The sequence below is a fragment of the Halichoerus grypus genome, chromosome 12 (assembly GCF_964656455.1).
Source record: "Halichoerus grypus chromosome 12, mHalGry1.hap1.1, whole genome shotgun sequence".
In the NCBI taxonomy this organism is placed as follows: Eukaryota; Metazoa; Chordata; class Mammalia; order Carnivora; family Phocidae; genus Halichoerus; species Halichoerus grypus.
Window position 1 is genome coordinate 16,565,817 of NC_135723.1, and position 21,424 is coordinate 16,587,240.

The 21,424-nt window shown below is 39.3% G+C and overlaps 1 gene segment (V, D, J or C); it reads left to right on the plus strand.

Annotated features, from left to right (window-relative positions):
• Positions 1 to 21,424, plus strand: part of LOC118551590 (T-cell receptor gamma chain C region 5/10-13-like) — a 54,001-nt gene that overhangs the window by 16,668 nt on the left and 15,909 nt on the right. The window contains 1 exon segment of the C gene segment in view: positions 19,240 to 19,290. Coding sequence covers positions 19,240 to 19,290 — 51 coding nt within the window.

Genomic DNA, 21,424 nt, shown 5'->3' on the forward strand with positions numbered 1-21,424 from the left:
CAAAACCTCCTCCCCCACCTCCTTAGAGTCCACTTTCAAATGTTGAGATAAGATCTTTACTTCAGAAGAACTTGATACTTTTGGTAACTTGGCTATCTGAGCACATAATCACGATGCATGCAGTTTACCTCTGGTTCCTGAGATCATGACAACACCTTCATTCTCTCTTTCTCCTTCTAGCAATCAGGTGGTGCTATCAAGTGTAGAGATGCTATGGAAGCAGAATGAATTCCTGTGACAGCAGTGTCAGAACCTTCCCAGGGGCAAACTCAGGATTTTGTGTCCCACACCCTGCCCATCATGATTCCTGACTGTGGTGAGTTCCAGGGGGAGGAACCGGAGGGCCTGGGTCTCAACAAGGCCTCACCTGTCCCCTAACACATCTACAGAAAGAAGGTAAGAAGACCCCTGAATAAAATATGGAGTCAGAGAACAATGAACACTTTCTAGAAAGAAGTGAATGAAGGGCGCCTCGGTGGCTCAGTTGGTTAAGGGTCTGCCTTCGGCTCAAGTCATGATCTCAGGGTTCCTGGGATCGAGCCCCACATCAGGCTCTCCGCTCAGCAGTAAGTCTGAATCTCTTTCTCCCTCTGTGATCTCTCTTGCTTTCACTCTCACTCAAATAAATAAATAAAATCCTTTTTTAAAAAAAGAAGTGAATGGGGGCGCCTGGGTGGCTCAGTTGTTAAGTGTCTGCCTTCAGCTTAGGTCATGATCTCAGGGTCCTGGGATCAAGCCCCGCATTGGGCTCCCTGCTCGGCAGGAAGCCTGCTTCTCCCTCTCCCACTCCCCCTGCTTGTGTTCCTGATCTCGTTATCTCTCTCTCTGTCAAATAAATAAATAAAATCTTTAAAAAAAGAAAGAAAGAAAGAAAGAAAGAAGTGAATGAAAAGAGGGATTAAGTTTCTCACAGTATCTGTGCTAAATATTTTACACAGATTATTTTATTTAATTCTCAAAAGAGCAGTGCAGAATGGATTGAATTGGCCATGTGGGGAGATGGAGCCACCCTGACTTTTCAGCACACAACAACCATGAAACACTACAGTGATGACAGGAGGGAAAGGATAGCCTTATCTATGTGGCTTTGAAGTGACAAGATAGTATGTGGCTGTCAAAAACCTGTTTTTAGAAGAATTATACATCAAGTTTACAAATTTATTAAGGGACAGAGCAAATTTCCTCAGGTGGGGCCTTGGTCCGTCAGCATTTCTAAAATTTCCAGGGGGTCCAGAACATGTTGCCCCAAGAGAGGACCTGATCAAGATGGAGGGCCAAAGGTAGAGTCAGTATTTCCAGCACTAATGCAGTCAGTATTTTTTGTTGTTGTTTTACATTTAATAATGAGATTATTTATATAAGAATATAAAATATAATTGTATATATAACACTTAATATGTTTATATATTTATATTTTCCCATCTAATATTACTATACTAATATACTAATACTAATACTACTCTGTAACAGCCTGAAAAAAAAAAAGAAAAACTAAAAAGCTACAATTAACCATAATGGCAATAGTATTTACCATGGAACAGGGGGTCTGCAAACTCTGCCCACACCAGGCAAGTCCCAGTTTTGTAACTAAAGTTTTATTGAAACACAATCTTGACCATACGCTTACAAATCATCTGTAGCTGTTTCCACTACAAAGACAGAGTTGAGTAGTTGCAACAGAGACCCATAAAGCCTAAAATGTTGACTATTTGGCCCTTTACAGAAGATGTTTGTCAATCATTGCCCTCAATGATATACTGTGAGTGACATTTATTTTTATTTTATTTTATTTATTTTATTTTTTTAAGATTTTATTTATTTATTTGACAGAGAAAGACATAGCAAGAGAGGGAACACAAGCAGGGGGAGTGGGAGAGGGAGAAGCAGGCTTTCCCACTGAGCAGGGAGCCCGATGCGGGGCTCGATCCCAGGACCCTGGGATCATGACCTGAGCCGAAGGCAGACGCTTAACGACTGAGCCACCCAGGTGCCCCTATTTTTATTTTATGTTTCCCTATTTCTCAGTGTTTCCTCAGCAACCCTTGTTACATATCCATTCTCCCCATACTGTCTTTTTTTTAATTAAAAAAAATTTTTTTTATTATGTTATGTTAATTACATACAATACATCATTAGTTTTTGATGTGGTGATCCACGATCCATTGTTTTCTTTAACACCCAGTGCTCCATGCTGTACGTGCCCTCCTTAATACCCATCACAGGGCTAACCCATACCCCATCCCCCTCTCCTCTAAAACCCTGTTTGTTACTCAGAGTCCATAGTCTCTCTCCCTCCAATTTCCCCCTCTTCATTTTTCCCTTCCTTCTCCTAATGTCCTCCATGCTATTCCTTATGTTCCACAAATAAGTGAAACCATATGATAATTGACTTTCTCTGCTTGGCTTATTTCACTTAGCATAATCTCCTCCAGTCCCATCCATGTTGATATAAAAGTTGGGTATTCATTCTTTCTGATGGCTGAATAATATTCCATTGTATATATGGACGGACGACATCTTCTTTATCCATTCATCTGTTGAAGGGCATCTTGGCTCTTTGCACAGTTTGGCTATTGTGGACCTTGCTTCTATGAACATTGGGGTGCATATGGCCCTTCTTTTCACTACATCTGTGTCTTTGAGGTAAATACCCAGTAGTGCAATTGCTGGGTCATAGGGTAGCTCGATTTTTAATTCTTTGAGACACCTCCACACTGTTTTCCAAAGTGGCTGTACCAACTTGCATTCCCACCAACAGTGTAAGAGGGTTCCCTTTCTCCACAACCTCTCCAACATTTGTTGTTTCTTTCCCTGTCCATTTTTGCCATTCTTTTTTTTTTTTTTAAAGATTTTTATTTATTTATTTAACAGAGATAGAGAGAGAGCACAAGTAGGCAGAGTGGCAGACAGAGGGAGAGGGAGAAGCAGGCTCTCCGCCGAGCAGGGAGCCCAATGCAGGGCTCGATCCCAGGACCCTGGGATCATGACCTGAGCTGAAGGCAGCCACTTAACCCACTGAGCCACTCAGGCGCCCCCATTTTTGCCATTCTAACTGGTGCAAGGTGGTATCTCAATGTGGTTTTGCTTTGAATTTCCCTGATGGCTAATGATGATGAACATTTTTTCATGTGTCTGTTAGCCATTTGTATGTCTTCTTCAGAGAAGTGTCTTTTCATGTCTTCTGCCCATTTTTTGACTTGATTATTTGTTTTTTGGGTGTTGAGTTTGAGAAGTTCTTTATAGATCTTGGATACCAGCGCTTTATCTGTAGTGTCATTTGCAAATATCTTCTCCCATTCTGTGTGTTGCCTCTTTGTTTTGTTGACTATTTCCATTGGTGTGCAGAGGTTTTTATCTTAAGGAAGTCCCAAAAGTTCATTTTTGCTTTTGTTTCAGTAGCTTTTGGAGATGTATCTTGAAAGAAGTTGCTGTGGGCGATGTCAAAGAGGTTACTGCCTATGTTCTCCTCTAGGATTTTGATGGATTCCTGTCTCACATTGAGGTCTTTCATCCACTTTGAGTTTATCTTTGTGTATGGTGTTAGAGAATGGTCGAGTTTCATTCTTCTGCATGTGGCTGTCCAATTTTCCCAGCACCATTTATTGAAAAGACTGTCTTTTCTCCATTGCATATTTTTTCCTGCTTTGTCGAAGATTATTTGACCATAAAGTTGAGGGTCCATATCTGGGCTTTCTATTATTTTCCATTGGTCTATGTGTCTGTTTTTGTGCCAGTACCATGCTGTTTTGGTGATTACAGCTTTGTAATATAGCTTGAAATCAGGAACGTGATGCCCCCAGCTTTGTTTTTCTTTTTCAACATTTCCTTGGCAATTCGGGATCTTTTCTGATTCCATACAAATTTTAGGATTGTTTGTTCCAGCACTTTGAATAATGTCTTTGGAATTTCGATGGGGATGGCATTGAAGGTATAGATTGCTCTGGGTAGCATAGACATTTTAACAATGCTTATTCTTCTGATCCATGAGCACGGAATGTTTTTCCATCGTCTTCAATTTCTTTCATGAGTGTTCTGTAGTTCTTAGAGTATAGATCGTTGGCCTCTTTGGTTAGGTTTATTCCGAGGTATCTTATGGTTTTTGGTGCTATTGTAAATGGAATCATTTCTCTCATTTCTCTTTCTACAGTTGCATTGTTAGTGTATAAGAAAGCAACTGATTTCTGTGCATTGATTTTGTATCCTGCCAAATTACTGAATTGCTTTATGAGTTCTAAGAATTTGGGGGTGGAGTCTTTTGGGTTTTCCACATAAAGTGTCATGTCATCTACAAAAAGAGAGAGTTCGACTTCTTCTTTGCCAATCTGAATACATTTTATTTCTTTTTGTTGTCTGATTGCTGTGGCTAGGACTTCTATACTATGTTGAACAATAGTGGCTAGAGTGGGCATCCTTGACATGTTCCTGAACTTAAGGGAAAGGCTCTCAGCTTTTCCCCATTGAGGATGATATTCGCTGTGGGTTTTTCATAGATGGAATTTATGAACTTGAGGAATGTTCCCTCTATCCTTATACTCTGAAGAGTTTTAATCAGGAAAGGATGTACTTTGTCAAATGCTTTTTCTGCATCATTTGAGGGGACCATATGGTTCTTCTCTCTCCTCTTATTAATGTGTTCTATCACATTGATTGATTTGTGAATTTTGAACCACCCTTGCATCCCGGGGATAAATTGCACTTGGTCTTGGTGGATGATCCTTTTAATGTATTGTTGGATCCTATTAGCTAGGATTTTTTTGAGGATTTTGGAATCCATATTCATCAGGGGTATCGGTCTGAAATTCTCCTTTTAGATGGGGTCTTTGCCTGGTTTGGGATTAAGGTAATGCTTGCCTCATAGAATGAGCCTGGAAACTTTCCTTTGGTTTCTATTTTTTGAAACAGCTTCAGTAGAAAAGGTATTATTTCTTCTTTGAATGTTTGGTAGAATTCCCCAGGGAATCCATCAGGCCCTGGACTCTTGTTTTTTGGGAAGTTTTTGATCACTGCTTCAATCTCGTTACTGGTTATTGGCCTATTCAGATTGTCAATTTCTTCCTGTTTCAGTCTTGGCAGTTTAAGGGTTCCCAGGAAGGCATCCATTTCTTCCAGGTTGCTCAGTTTATTGGCATATAGTTGTTGATAATAATTTCTAGTAATTGTTTTTATTTCCTTGGTGTTAGTCGTGATCTCTCCCCTTTCATTCATAATTTTATTAATTTGGATCCTTCTCTTTTCTTTTGGATAAGTCAGCCCAGTGGTTTATCGACCTCATTAATTCTTTCAAAGAACCAGTTTCTCGTTTTGTTGATCTGATCTACTGTTTTCTGGTTTCTAATTCATTGATCTCTGCTCTAATCATAATTATTTCTCTTCTAATGCATGGCTTAGGCATTGTTTGTTGCTTTTTCTCTAGTTCTTTAAGGTGTAGAGTTAGTTGGTGAATTTGGGATTTTTCTATTTTTTTGAGTGTGGCTTGGATGGCTTTGACCATGGCTATGGTCCCCCTTAGGACCACCTTTGCAGTATCCCACAGGTTTTGGACCAATGTGTTTTCGTTCTCATTGATTTCCATGAATTGTTTAAGTTCTTCTTTGATTTCCTGGTTGATCCAAACATTCTTGAGCAGAGTGGTCTTTAGCTTCCAAGTGTTTGAATTTCTTCCAAATTTTTTCTTGTGATTGAGTTCCAGTTTTAAAGCATTGTGGTCTGAAAATATGCAGGGAATAATTTCAATCTTTTGGTATTGGTTCCGACCTGATTTGTGACCCAGTATGTGGTCTATTCTGGAGAAAGTTCGATGTGCCCTCAAGAAGAATGAGTATTCTGTTGTTTTAGGGTGGAATGTTCTGTATATATCTATGAGGTCCATCTGGTCCAGTGTGTCATTCAAAGCTCTTGTTTCTTTGTTGATTTTCTGCTTAGATGATCTGTCTATTGTTAAGAGTGCAGTATTGAAGTCTTCTACAATTAATGTATTGTTATCCATATGACTCTTTATTTTGGTTAACAGTTGGCTTATGTAGATATCTGCTCCCATGTTGGGGGCATAGATATTTACAATTGTTAGATGTTCTTGTTGTATAGACCATTTAAGAATGATATAGTGTCCTTCTGTGTCTCTAACTACAGTCTTTAGTTTAAAATCTAATTTGTCTGATATAACAATTGCTACCCCAGCTTTCTTCTGAGGTCGGCTGGCATGGAAGATGGATCTCCATCCCTTCACTTTCAGTCTGGATGTATCTTTAGGTTCAAAATGAGTCTCTTGTAGACAGCATATGGATGGGTCCTGTCTTTTTATCCAATCTGCAACCCTGTGCCATTTTATAGGAACATTTAAGCCATTCACATTGAGAGTGATTATTGAAAGATATGAATTAATTGTCATCATGTTGCCTCTGAAGACCTTCTTTTTATAGATTGTCCCTATAAATTTCTGTTGTATATGACTCTTGGGGTCTTTCTCCTTTTATAGAACCTCCCTTAATATTTCTTGCAGGGCCAGCTTAGTGGTCACATATTCTTTCAGTTTCTGCCAGTCCTGGAAGCTCTGTATCTCTCCATCCATTCTAAATGACAGCCTTGCCAGATAAAGTATTCTTGGCTTCGTGTTCTTCTCGTTTAGTTCCCTGAATATGTCTTGCCAGGTCTCTGTGGATAGGTCTGATGTTATTCTGATGTTTCTCCCTCTGTACGTAAGGAATCTCTTCCCCCTAACTGCCCCTAAGATGGTTCCTTGGTTCTAAGATTTGCGAGTTTTACTATTACATGCCGGGGTGTTGGCCTCTTTTCCTTGATCTTGGGAGGGGGTTCCTCTCTTCCTCTAGGACAGGAATGTTTGTTTCATTCCCCAGATTATGGAAGTTCTCAGCTACGACTTGCTCAAGTATATCTTCTAGTCCTCTCTCTCCACCCCCTCCAGGATTCCAATAATTCTGACATTGGAACTCTTCATGGTGTCACTTATTTCTCTGATTCTATTTTCATGGATTCTGAGTTGTTTTTCCCTGGCCTCCTCTTTTTCCTTTTTATCTATTAAATTGTCTTCTAGGTCACTAATTCGTTTTTCTGCCTCACTTACCCTAGCTGTTAGATTATGTAGATTAAATGGCATCTCATTGATAGCATTTTTAAGTTCTGCCAATTCAGCTTTCATTTCTGCCCTTAGAGACTCTATGTTGCCATTAACTGATTTCTCCTATCTAGTCACTGTCTTCACAATTGCTAGCCTGAATTCCATCTCCGACATCTTGGTTATATTTGCATCCATTTGTAAATCTGTGGCATAAGTCATAATCTCTGAGTCTTTCCTGTTTGGGGGGTTCCTCCTCCTAGTCATTCTGTTGATGGGTGGTTGAGGGAATGTATAGAGTCCAAATTATTGACCACAACCCAAGCAAGATGCACTTGTTTTCTAGGGACCTTAAGGTTGCCGGCCTCTTTTTCTCCCAGCCTGTCTTCTGGGGGAGGGGCCTGCCGTGCTGTTACTCAGGCAACCCTGTTTGGGTGGAGTTGCCCTGCGCCCTTGTGGCAGGGGATGGGCTCAGTGGGAAATGGTTTTTTGGGGCTTTTGTTCTCTTATGGCTTTCCCTGGAGGCTTTCCAGGTCTCTTCTGAGAGTCAGAGCAGAAGAGACCATTTCCAACCCTCTGCCTCAGAGCAGAGAGATTGCACTCTGTTGTTCAGTGAGCTCTCCAGGCCACACTATCTGTTTCTTTTTGTGCTGCTATAAACGGCAGCATCCTGGGTTGTGCGCCCCTCAGCTGTGCTCCCAGTCCTCGCCTCCAGGTCATGGCACGTCTCTGCCCTTTGTGCTTCTAAAACCACCAGCTGCTCCCAGTTTGCACACGTGACCCTGCCACTCGGTTTCCGTCTAAAGTCCTTTCCCCACTGCTACCGGTCTGCGAGTCTGTCCCTGGTCCCCAGCACAGGAGGCTATCGCTCACTGGAGGCATAGGATCCCCACGGCCAGGCTCCCTCCTGCTGCTGTTTATCCTCAGATATCCTCCCGTGGAATCACAGCTCCCCGCTTTGTACCTTGAAACCAACCGCCTGCGATATTCTGTTTGTAGAGATCCAGATCTATCTTCTTACATCTCAGGCTTATTTCATGGGTGCTTAGAGAGGTCTGGTAGATATCCAGCTCAATTCTGGGGACCAGTTGGAATAGGGTCCCCTACTCCTCCATCTTTTCCCCCCATCATCCATAATAACTGTCTTACTGTGGATAAATTGCTTAATATATCTTTGATTCCTCACTTGAAAATGGAAAATATAATTATATTTACTTGAAAGAACTGTTGAAAGGGTAACTTAAATAATGAATATAAAGTTCATACAAGTGCTTGGAGCATGTCTAATGCTCACTATATTGAGGCTTCACTTGCTTGTATGGGTTATTATGGCATATTTGAACATAATATAACAAAATATGAAACAAAACCCATAACCTACTCTTTTCTTTTTTATTTTAAGTAATAGAAATAAGTGAAAGTAGACAAATTTTTCTTTCTGACATTTCTAATAAAATACCTGCTGACACTTCTAGAATGCTGCCATGCCTATTCATTTCCTAACTGTCTATGATGGCTTTTATGCTACAATGGCAGATGTGAAGATTCACAACAGAGACCTTAGTCCAAAAGCCTAAATAAAATATTTGTTATCTGGCCTTGCAGAAAAAATTTGACAGCCCTTCCTGTGCAAGAAAGAGTAAGGGAACGAGTTTGTAATTATAACTAAAATTCAAGATGTAATAAGAGAAAATATTGACAAAGTTTACGCCATGAAAATGAAAGCAAAATTTGCATGGCAAAAAGCACCATAAGTTAAAGGACAAAAACAAACTATTAGGGAATATTTACAACCTGTATAGCATATAATGGTCAACTATCCCCAAAATAAAAATTATTTTAAAAATGGAGGTAAAACATTTAAAATATCCTATAGGAAAATGAAGATATGAAAAGTCTACTCATAAAAAGAAATATAAAAAGAGATCTTAACATTATACAATGTTGATGAATTTCACTTATAATAAGATAAAGTTCAATTAAACCTACTGAAATACCATATCTCACTCATAAGACTGTCAAGAATATAAGTTTCTAGGGGTGCCTGGGTGGCTCGGTCGTTAAGTGTCTGCCTTCGGCTCGGGTCATGATCCCAGCTGGATTGTGCCCCGAGTCAGGCTCCCTGCTTGGCTGCTTCTCCCTCTCCCACACCCCTTGCTTGTGTTCCCTTTCTCGCTGTCTCTCTCTCTTTCAAATAAATAAATATAATCTTAAAAAAAATAGATAAGTTTATAATACTCTCTGTTGGTAAAGCTGTGAGAGAAAACAGGCACTCATACATTTCTGGTAAGGATTCAAAATACAACATGGGGGAGTTTGGAAATATCTAACAAATGTTCATATGCATTTACTTTTCACCTAGCAAGAATATTTTCAGAAATTTACTCTAAAGGCACAATTTCAACATTATTAAAATATATATGCCAAAGGTATTCATTGGGTAACTGCAAAATGTGATATACATAAATATCCAGACACAGGAGATTGCTCGAATAAATGATGGCATGTACACACAATGGAGGACTATACACTGTAACATAGAAGTGAGATGCAAAATCATTGTAATTTATATATCAGAAATTCACAACTGGAAATTGAAATTTAAAAATAGTACCATTTACAATAGCAACAACTGCAATATCAAAAAACCTTTAGGATATTTAGTGAAAAATTTTCCAAAAATATGAAGGATTTGTATGCAGAAAACAATAAAATTTTAATGACAGAAGTTGAAGAAGAACTAAATAAATGGAGAAGTATACCATGTTCATAGATTGGAAGACTCAATATATTGAAGATGTCAAAACTTCCCCAAAGGGTTAAGTAGATTCAATGTAATCCCAATGAAAATCCCAGGAGGACTTTTCATGGAAGTATAATCCCAGTGAAAATCCCAGGAGGACTTTTCATGGAAATCAATAAACTGGTTGCAAAATTCATATGGGAAGGTAAAGGACATACCATTGCCAAACCAGTTTTGAAAAGAGTTTTAACACTTACTATTAAGCCTCAATGATCAAGAAGGAGAGTATTGGTGAATTCATATATGCATAGATAAGAGGAAAAGAATTCAGAACTAAGGCAACCCGTAAGTTAACTAATTTCTAACATGGTGCTAAGGAAATCCAATGAACAGAGAGTAGATTTTTCAACAAACAGTATTCAAACAATTGTTCATCTATGTAAAAAACAAAACAAAACAAAACAAAAAACAAGAACAACTCAATTGGTACCAAACACCATATACACAAACTAATTAAAACTGTTTTCTAGGTTGTAAATGTATAACCTAAAAAATGAAAGTTCTAGATGAAAATACAGAAGAAAATCTTTGTGACCTTGGGTTAGGCAAAGATTGCTCATATAGGACACCAAAAGCAAGATCATAAAAGAAATATTTGATAAACTGCATTTCCTCAAAATTGGCATTTCTGCTCTTGCAAGACTAAAAAAAGAAGGAAAATGGAAAATGTCAGGAAATGGAAAGGAAAAGCCACAGATTAGAAGAAAGTATTTTCAAAAGACAAATCAGGGAAGAACGTGGTGTTCAGAGTACTAAGAGAAATATCACAACTCAGTAATAAGAAAAGAAACCCAATTAAAAATGGGAAAGACAAATAGTAGAATTAGGCAGAAATCACCTCAAATTTACTTTTCTTCTGTTTTTCATAGAATTTTATTTTATTTTGTTATTTTTTATTTATCTTTAAAAAATATTTATATATTCATGCGAAACAGAGAGAAAGAGAGAGAGAGGCAGAGGCAGAGGCAAGCTCCCTGTGGAGCAGGGAGCCCGATGCTGGACTCAACCCCAGGACCCAGGGATCATGACCTGAGCCAAAGGCTTAACTGACCGAGCCACCTATGTGCCCAGTTTTGGTAGAAGTCAGAGCGCTACCCATAGCACATACCTTCCCCAATGTCTATCACCCAGCCACCCCATCCCTCCCACCCACCACCACTCCAGCAACCCTCAGTTTGTTTCCTGAGATTAAGAATTCCTCATATCAATGAGGTCATATGATACATGTCTTTCTCTGATCGACTTATTTCGCTCAGCATAATACCCTCTAGTTCCATCCACATCATTGCAAATGGCAAGATTTCATTCCTTTTGATGGCTGCATAATATTCCATTGTACATATACACCACATCTTCTTTATCCATTCATCTGTCAATGGACATCTTGGCTCTTTCCACAGTTTGCCTATTGAGTACATTGCTGCTATAAACTTCAGGGTGCACGTACCCCTTTGGATCTCTACATTTGTATCTTTGGGGTAAATACCCAGTAGTGCAATTGCTGGGTCATAGGGTATCTGTATTTTAAACTTTTTGAGGAACCTCCATACTGTTTTCCAGAGTGGCTGCACCAGCTTGCATTCCCACCAACAGTGTAGGAGGGTTCCCCTTTCTCCACATCCCCGCCAACAACTGTCATTTCCTGACTTGTTAATTTTAGCCATTCTGACTGGTGTGAGGTGCTATCTCATTGAGGTTTTGATTTGGATTTCCCTGATGCCAAGCGATGTTGAGCACTTTTTCATGCATCTGTTGGCCATTTGGATGTCTTCTCTGGAAAAATGTCTGTTCATGTCTTCTGCCCATTTCTTGATTGGATCATTTGTTCTTTGGGTGTTGAGTTTGATAAGTTCTTTATAGATTTTGGATACTAGCCCTTTATCTGACATGTCATTTGCAAATATCTTCTCCCATTCTGTCGGTTGTCTTTTGGTTTTGTTGACTGTTTCCTTTGCTGTGCAAAAGCTTTTTATCTTGATGAAGTCCCAATAGTTCATTTTTGCCCTTGCTTCCCTTGCCTTTGGCGATGTTTCTAGGAAGAAGTTGCTGCGGCTGAGGTCGAAGAGGTTGCTGCCTGTGTTCTCCTTTAGGATTTTGATGGACTCCTGTCTCACATTGAGGTCTTTCAACCATTTTGAGTCTATTTTTGTGTGTGGTGTTAGGAAATGGTCCAGTTTCGTTCTTCTGCATGTGGCTGTCCAATTTTCCCAACACCATTTGTTGAAGAGACTGTCTTTTTCCCATTGGACATTCTTTCCTGCTTTGTCAAAGACTAGTTGACCATAGAGTTGAGGGTCCATTTCTGGGCTCTCTATTCTGTTCCATTGATCTATGTGTCTGTTTTTGTGCCAGTACCATACTTTTTTGATGATCACAGCTTTGTAATAGAACTTGAAGTCCGGAATTGTGATGCTGCCAGCTTTGCTTTTCTTCTTCAACATTCCTCTGGCTATTCGGGGTCTTTTCTGGTTCCATACAAATTTTAGGATTATTTGCTCCATTTCTGTGAAAAAAGTGGATGGTATTTTGATAGGGATTGCATTGAATGTGGAGATTGCTCTAGGTAGCATTGACATCTCCACAATACTTGTTCTTCCTATCCATGAGCATGGAATGTTTTTCCATTTCTTTGTGTCTTCCTCAATTTCTTTCATGAGTATTTTATAGTTTTCTGAGTACAGATTCTTTGCTTCTTTGGTTAGATTTATTCCTAGGTAACCAATGGTTTTGGGTGCAATTGAAAATGGGATCGACTCCTTAATTTCTCTTTCTTCTGTCTTGTTGTTGGTGTATAGGAATGCAAGTGATTTCTGTGCATTGATTTTATATCCTGCCACTTTACTGAATTCCTGTATGAGTTCTAGCAGTTTTGGGGTGGAGTCTTTTGGGTTTTCCATGTAAAGTATCATGGGATCTGCAAAGAGTGAGAGTTTCACTTCTTCTTTGCCAATTTGGATGCCTTTTATTTCTTTTTGTTGTCTGATTGCTATGGCTAGGACTTCTAATACTATGTTGAATAGCAGTGGTGATAGGGAACATCCCTGCTGTGTTCCTGACCTTAGGGGGAAAACTCTCAGTTTTTCCCCATTGAGCATGATATTTGCTGTGGGTTTTTCATAGATGGCTTTTATGATATTGAGATATGTACCCTCTATCCCTATACTCTGAAGAGTTTTGATCAAGAAAGGATGCTGTACTTTGTCAAATGCTTTTTCTGCATCTATTGGGAGGATCATATGATTCTTGTTCTTTCTTTTATTAATGTATTGTATCACGTTGATTGATTTGCGGATGTTGAACCAACCTTGCAGCCCAGGGATAAATCCTACTTGGTCGTGGTGAATAATCCTTTTAATGTGTTGTTGGACTCTATTGGCTAGTATTTTGGTGAGAATTTTTGTATCCGTGTTCATCAACGATACTGGTCTGTAATTCTCCTTTTTGATGGGGTCTTTGTCTGGTTTTGGGATCAAGGTAATGGTGGCCACATAAAACGAGTTTGGAACTTTTCCTTCCATTTCTACTTTTTGGAACAGTTTCAGAAGAATAGGTATTAATTCTTCTTGAAATGTTTGGTAGAATTCCCCTGGGAAGCCATCTGGCCCTGGGCTTTTGTTTGTTGGGAGATTTTTGATTACTGCTTCAATTTCTTATCTGGTTATGGGTCTGTTCAGGTATTCTATTTCTTCCTGGTTCAGTTTTGGTAGTTTAGAGGTCTCTAGGAATGCATCCATTTCTTCCAGGTTATCTAATTTGCTGGCATATAGTTGCTCATAATATGTTCTTATAATTGTTTGTATTTCTTGGTGTTGGTTGTGATCTCTCCTCTTTCATTCATGATTTTATTTATTTGGGTCCTTTCTCTTTTCTTTTTGATAAGTCTGGCCAAGGGTTTATCAATCTTGTTAGTTCTTTCAAAGAACCAGCTCCTAGTTTCGTTGATCTGTTCTACTGTTCTTTTGGTTTCTATTTCATTGATTTCTGCTCTGATCTTTATTATTTCTCTTCTCCTGCTGGGTTTAGGCTTTATTTGCTGTTCTTTCTCCAGCTCCCTTAGGTGTAGGGTTAGGTTGTGTATTTGAGACCTTTCTTGTTTCTTGGGAAAGGCTTGTATTGCTATATACTTTCCTCTTAGGATGGTCTTTGCTGCATCCCAAAGATTTTGAATAGTTGTGTTTTCATTTTTATTTGTTTCCATGAATTTTCTTAATTCTTCTTTAATTTCCTGGTTGACCCATTCATTCTTTACTAGGATGCTCTTAAGCCTCCATGTATTTGAGTTCTTTCTGACTTTCCTCTTGTGGTTGAGTTCCAGTTTCAAAGCGTTGTGTTCTGAAAATATGCAGGGAATGATCCCAAACTTCTGGTACCAGTTGAGACCTGATTTGTGACCTAGGATGTGATCTATTCTGGAGAATGTTCCATGGGCACTAGAGAAGAATGTGTATTCTGTTGCTTTGGGATGGAATGATCTGAATATATCTGTGAAGTCCATTTGGTCCAGTGTGTCATTTAAAGTCTTTATTTCCTTCTTGATCTTTTGCTTCAGTAATCTGTCCATTTCAGTGAGGGGTGTGTTAAAGACCCCATTATTAGTGTATTGTTGTCAGTGTGTTTCTTTGCTTTTGTTATTAATTGCCTTATATAATTGGTTGCTCCCATATTAGGAGTATAGATATTTACAATTGTTAGATCTTCTTGTTGGATAACCCTTTAAGTAGGACATAGTGTCCTTCCTCATCTCTTATTATAGTCTTTGGTTTAAAATCTAAATTGTCTTATATAAGGATTGCCACCCCAGCTTTCTTTTGGTGTCTATTAGCATGGTAAATGGTTTTCCACCTCTTTACTTTCAATCTGGGGGTGTCTTTGGGTCTACAATGAGTCTCAGACAGCATATCGATGGGTCTTGTTTTTTTATCCAATCTGATAGCCTGTGTCTTTTGATTGGGGCATTTAGCCCATTTACATTCAGGGTAACTATTGAAAGAGATGAATTTAGTGCCATTGTATTGCCTGTAAGATGACTGTTACTGTATATTTTCTGTGTTCCTTTCTGGTCTATGTTACTTTTAGGCTCTCTCTTTGCTTAGAGGACCCCTTTCAATATTTCTTGTAGCACTGGTTTCGTGTTCGCAAATTCCTTTAGTTTTCGTTTCTCCTGGAAGCTTTTTCTCTCTCCTTCTATTTTCAATGACAGCCTAGCTGGATATAGTATTCTTGGCTGCATATTTTTCTCATTTAGTGCTCTGAATATATCATGCCAGTCCTTTCTGGCCTGCCAGGTCTCTGTGGAAAGGTCTGTTGCCAATCTAATGTTTCTACCATTGTAGGTTACATATCTCTTCTCCCGAGCTGCTTTCAGGATTTTCTCTTTGTCTCTGAGACTCGTAAGTTTTACTACTAGATGTCAGGGTGTTGACCTATTTTTATTGATTTTGAGAGGGGTTCTCTGTGCTTCCTGGATTTTGATGCCTTTTTCCTTCCCCAAGTTAGGGAAGTTCTCTGCTATAATTTGCCCCAATATACCTTCTGCCCCTCTCTCTCTTTCTTCTTCTTCTGGGATCCCAATTATTCTATTGTTGTTTCATCTTATGGTATTGCTTATCTCTCGAATTCTGCCCTCGTGATCCAGTAGTTGTTTATCTGTCTTTTTCTCAGCTTCTTTATTTTCCATCATTTGGTCTTCTATATCATTAATTCTCTCTTCTGCCTCATTTATCATAGCAGGTAGAGCCTCCATTTTTTATTGCACCTCATTTATAACCTTTTTGATTTCAACTTGGTTAGATTTTAGTTCTTTTATTTCTCCAGAAAGGGTTTCTCTAATATCTTCCATGTTTTTTTCAAGCCTAGCTAGTATCTTTAAAGTCATCATTCTTAACTCTAGTTCCGTTTCTAATGTCCACACTGATTAGGTCCCTGGCAGTCGGTACTGCCTCTTGTTCTTTTTTTTGAGGTGATTTTTTCCATCTTGTCATTTTGCCCAGAGGAGAATAGATGAATGAGAGAACAAAATGCTAACAGGGTAACAACATCCCCAGAAAATATACACTAAACAATCAGAAGAGTTCTGAAACCGGGGGAAAAGAAAGGGAAAGATAGAAAAAAGAAAAAAAAGAAAAAAGAAAATAAAAAGATAAAAACAAACAAATAAAAACAAAAAGAGAAACAAAAAACAAAATATGATCAAATATGATCAGGCTGTTGCATAGATCAGTGCCACACACTAGATTTTGGGCATATTTCGGTCTGTTAGAAGAAAGTGCCTCCCAAATTTTTAAAGAAATAAAATCTTATATATGTACAAAAATATGGGTTAATACGATGAAGGGATGGAATATGACTGTAAACATGAAAATTATAAAAGATTTTATAAAAGGAATTGATAAGAATTTGGTTTAAAAAAACAAAGAAGAGGATTTAAAAAAAAGGGAGAGAATGTGATCAGGCAGGAGACTAGAAGAAAGCCATACACTAGAGATTTAGGGTATATTTTGATCTGTTAGAAGAAATTGTATCCCAAAATTTTAAAGAGAGAACAACTCATATATATGTATACCAAAAATAAGGGTAGCTACTCTGAAGGGTTAGAATATGACTCTAAAAATGAAAAATAAAAAAGATTTTTTAAAAAAGGGATTGATAAGATGTTGGTTGAAAAAGGGAAAAGGAAAATTTCAAAAAAAAAGAAAAAGAACGTTAAAAAAAATTAACTTTGAAAGACTAAAGAATCATGGGAAAAAAGCCCTGAATTCTATATGCAGTAGTCCCCTAGCACTGGAGTTCTGCCGTTCTCATTGATGCGTAAACTTGGTCTTGGCTGGCTGTTCTTGCTAATCTTCTGGGGGAGGGGCCTGTTGCCATGGTTCCCAAATGTCTTTGCTGGAGGTGGAATTGCCCCGCCCTTTCCCGGTCAGGCTAAGTAATCTGCTCGGGTTTGCTCTCGGGAGCTTTTGTTCCCTGCAAGCTTTCCGTGCAGCTTTGGAGGAGGAGAGTGAAAATGGCGGCCTCCCAATCTCCACCCCGGAGGAGCTGAGAACTCAGGCCCCGCTCCTCAGTGAGCCCCCAGAGAAAAGCAGTCAATCACTCCTGTCTCCCTGGTCTCCGGCTGCACTCCGTGCTCACCCGGCCTGTGACCGAGCGTTTCTATCTCTGGCACCCAAACCCCTGTGGCATCTCCAAACCCAGCAGATCCCTGCGGTGCACTCCCATGCCACTCCCCCCGGGGGTGGAAGGGGAATCTCCCCGGATCTGCCACTTGTTGGGTCCCTGCTGGAGCAGCAGTGGCCCGACTGTGCCGTGGATCACGGTTTATGGCAACCCGGAGCTGAGAGCCCGCACCTGGGCTCCGTCTCTGCAGCCGGCTTCCCCGCTCCGATACCTGGGAGCTCTGCCGCACTCAGGCACCCCCGGTCTTTCTGTGACCCCGAGGGTCCTGAGACCACACTGTCCCACGAGGGTTCCACCCCCCACTTAGCCACTGGAGCGACGTCCCTCAGCAGAGCCGACTTCTAAAATTTCCGATTTTGTGCTCCGCGGCTCTAGCACTTGCCAGAAGCGGCCGACGGAAGCCCCCTCCCCCATCATCTATCTTCTGAATTTCGCCTCCGATTCACTTCTCCGCACGTCCTACCTTCCAGAAAGTGGTCGCTTTTCTGTTCAGAGAGTTGCTGCTATTCTTTTCTTCGATCTCCTGTTGTGTTCGTAGGTGTTCAGAAGTGTTTGATAGCACTCTAGCTGAATTCCTGGGACCAGACGAAATTTAGGTCTCCTACTCCTCTGCCATCTTGCTCCTCCCTCCCCCTTTCCTACTCTTAATCACAGGTTCATAAGCTGTTGGAACAGGAAGGGCCCTTTGGACATACGTAGCCCAATCAATGCCCACACAACAAATGGGATGTGGGGGTCCAGGGATGGCAAATGCCTTGTCCAAAGCTAGTTAACCACAGAGGCAGGGCTACAGCTGCTTTTCCAAAGATCACAGAATAGCTTCCAAGAGGCTTCTTCTTTCAACATATCAAAGAACTGGGTTTGTTTTCCAAGTTGAGTTTTATTTTTTATTTATTTATTTTTTTGTGATGGCAAAGTCTTTTTGCACAATTTATTTAAAAAGAGACAGCTGTAAAGTAGAAATGCAGATGTTTTCCTGTTGTAAAGATAGCAGTTACAAAAGAGAATAAATATGACACTGGGAAGTATTTTTTTTTAATTTTTATTTATTTATTTGACAGAGAGAGACACAGCGAGAGAGGGAACACAAGCAGGGGGAGTGGGAGAGGAAGAAGCAGGCTTCCTGCCGAGCAGAGAGCCCGAGGCAGGGCTTGATCCCAGGATCCTGGAACCATGACCTGAGCCGAAGGCAGATGCCTAACGACCGAGCCACCCAGGTGCCCCGACGCTGGGAAGTATTTTTAAAAATACAGAAAACCCCTGGTATTTGTGAGCATTCCCAAGTTGAGTTTTAATAAGGAATCTATTTTTCTGTGGGAGATAGAATTCTACAAATTTCTCCTTTTATTCTAGGAAAATATAGTCATCTCAGAAAGTATTTTTTCATTTTGCTTTCCCTGAAAAAAATTTGTGTTGTCAAATGGCAAAAGTGGCTTACTAAAAAGTGGAGACCATTGTTCACATTTCTCAAGTATATTTCTATTGGCATGTTCGCTTTTTCAGTTAGTGAAGAGTATTGTCTTCAGAAATACAATCCTAAACTGCTGACACAGTAGGCCTGATGTTTGTGAGAACAGAAGAGGTTTCCTTTGATGCATCTCTGAGCAGTTTCACATACTTGAGCACCTGGAAATCAAAATCTCTTAATTCTCTGAACACTGTTTCTGGTAATTTAGAAAAGTCATTGGATGACCAGTTAGTCCTGATCTTCTTTTTCTTTCTTTTGTTTTTTCTTTCACTTTCTTTCTTTCTCCCTTTCTTTCTCTCTCTCTCCCTCCCTCCCTTCCCTCTCTATCCCTTGCCTCTCTATTCCTTCCTTCCTTCCCTCCTTCCACCCTTTCTTTCTTCCTTCCTTCCCTCCTTCCTTCCTGTCTTCCTTCCATCCTTCTTCCTTCGCTCCCTCCTTCTTTCCTCTCTCTCTCTTTCTTTTTCTTTTTCTTTGCTCTCAACATATCCATTTTCTATCCGCAGTTTTCCATGATTGCTGCCTCCATCAAAACAGACATTTGGATCAATTAATCTGAGGAACATAAAATATCAGATGCCATGAAGCCTATATTCAAGGACTTTTAATGACCTCAAAAGATCAAATTGCCAGTACAAGGTTTCTACCTGCTGGCCCTGACATGAACCTCAGGAGAAGGCTTACATTTTTGTAGAAGCTCTAGCTAGTGTGATAACCTCTAACCAGGCTGGATCAAGATATTTGTAGAAGGAACTAAGTTCATAGTAACTCCTCCTGGTAAGTAACTTAGTTCTTTTTATATCCTGTGAATAAAAAACTGAGAGATGCTTTTTAGAAAAAACAATGTAGAATCAACTTAGCATTTGGACAGCAATTTTGCAGCTACTCGTCGCTATATATGAAACAAAACTACTTTGTAAATGGTTTATTTACTTCCCTGCTTGCAAGCAGATTGAAATTCTACTTTTAGAAAATATGTACATAAAAGCATAGATGCAGGCCTGAAATTAAAATATTTCTGTGACCTTGTCTGTGATATGTTTGTGTAAGTTATTCATTCAAGATGATATTCATGTAGGTGGCCTTTTAAGTGAGAAACACTTTGATGAAGTACCTGTTGTATTAATAGTGCTCCTTTCTTAATGAACAGTGTTCCTTTCTGTAATAACCCATAAAAACTGTATGATTGCTTTTGATTTCATCTTTAAGAGCAGTGCAAAAAATTTAACTCTTACAGTAGATGACTATAGAACATCATCTTATTATTACTCTAGTTTCTTGGTGGGTAGGCTCAATTTAGTCAAAAACTGAGCTATTGCGGCTCTTGTGATATTGCCTAGAGATGGTCCAGTTTAATGGAATTTGTGAGCTCAGTAAACTATTTCAGTTCCAGAATCCATGAAAAGAAGCTGTCAGCATGGTTTTACATCCTTGTTTTTTCATTTATTGAAGACAGTTTCTATGATGAAAGCTAGAGGTAAAAGGGTACACAAGACACAGTCCCAACACTCAAAAAGCTTGTAGCCTAGTGGATAAGTATTCTAGATTGCAGCTTGATTGACCCCCATGTATTTTGGCCTGCGGTTGCCAGACACATAGAATGTTGGATTCATGAGCTCTTTTGCTTTCTTAATTTATATAATAAATACTTATTGCTTATAAAATCTATATATTTGTTTAGTGGAAAATTTGATAAAGGGCCCAAAACCATCTGATTGAAGACAATAATACTATTAGCTAATATTTATTGAGAGTCAGATACCATACTGCCTAGTTTCTGTGCCTTATCTCAATCCTTAAGAGCACTATACAGGAAATTTTCTTATTCCAATTTCACTGATGGGGAAACTGAGGCTTAGAGTTCAGTTATTTGCTTACATTCACATGGCTAGTTACTATGCCAAAGTTTGGGACCAAATAGTTCCTTGTTTGTTCCATAATGCATGGTCTATACCATTATATGCTATTAGAAACATTAAGCCATACTTTTATTCTGAATATATAGTCTTTTGTAGTCTGACCTTTTAAATAGACTATGTAGTTGAATGTTTAATAGTAATAGCTCATAATTTGTATGACTCCTCATGCAGAAAACAATGCTTCTGCTTCTAATCATGGCATTAAAATTGCCTCCCTTCCCCCCCAAGACTTCAAGTAAGTCATGTTGAATATTCATTTATTAAATTCTCACAATGTGATTCTTAGGGTATTTCTATAAACTGCAAGTCCTTTTGTTACCATTCAATTCAGTCTTTCTGTATTGGCATCAAATTTGCTGGAAATATGGAAGCTGGCAGAAGAACGGGAGCAGTTGTACTACATGCAGGACTCACCTGCAGAACTCAGAGCTGCCTTTGCACTCCGGCTGGGACAGCTGCAGGGAGAGCAAACCAAGCAGGATCCTCTGATGGGCAGCTCAGAATTGTAAGTCCATATCCTGGAACTTGATAGGGTAATTTCAAGTTCAAAGGAACAGTCTTTCAGGAATAAATGGGTTAAAAGATCATCATTAATATTTCACACTCTGTAACAACTCATCTGTTCTAGTATCAGTGAGGACTGAAATCTGGAAAGAACTTATGTTAAAATCAAACCAGATGTCTACCCTTCAATGTGTAGAAATAAAAAAATACCTATAAAATATTGAACATTCATATCTTAAATATTAAAATATATTATGTCTATTTTTGTTCCTCTGTTAAAGTCACAGAAGTAGTAACTGTAAATTACACTCTAGGAAAAGAACTGATATGACACATGAAAACCTTTTAAGAAAAAAGATTTAGAAGTTTCAGGAACATGGTGAGAAAAGGTAAAATTAGACTCTCCAATGCATGTGAGATGGGAAAGACAGACCCAAGCTGTCCAGGCAGAGAGGGGTCAGTTCATCCATTCTTGACTACATTCATAT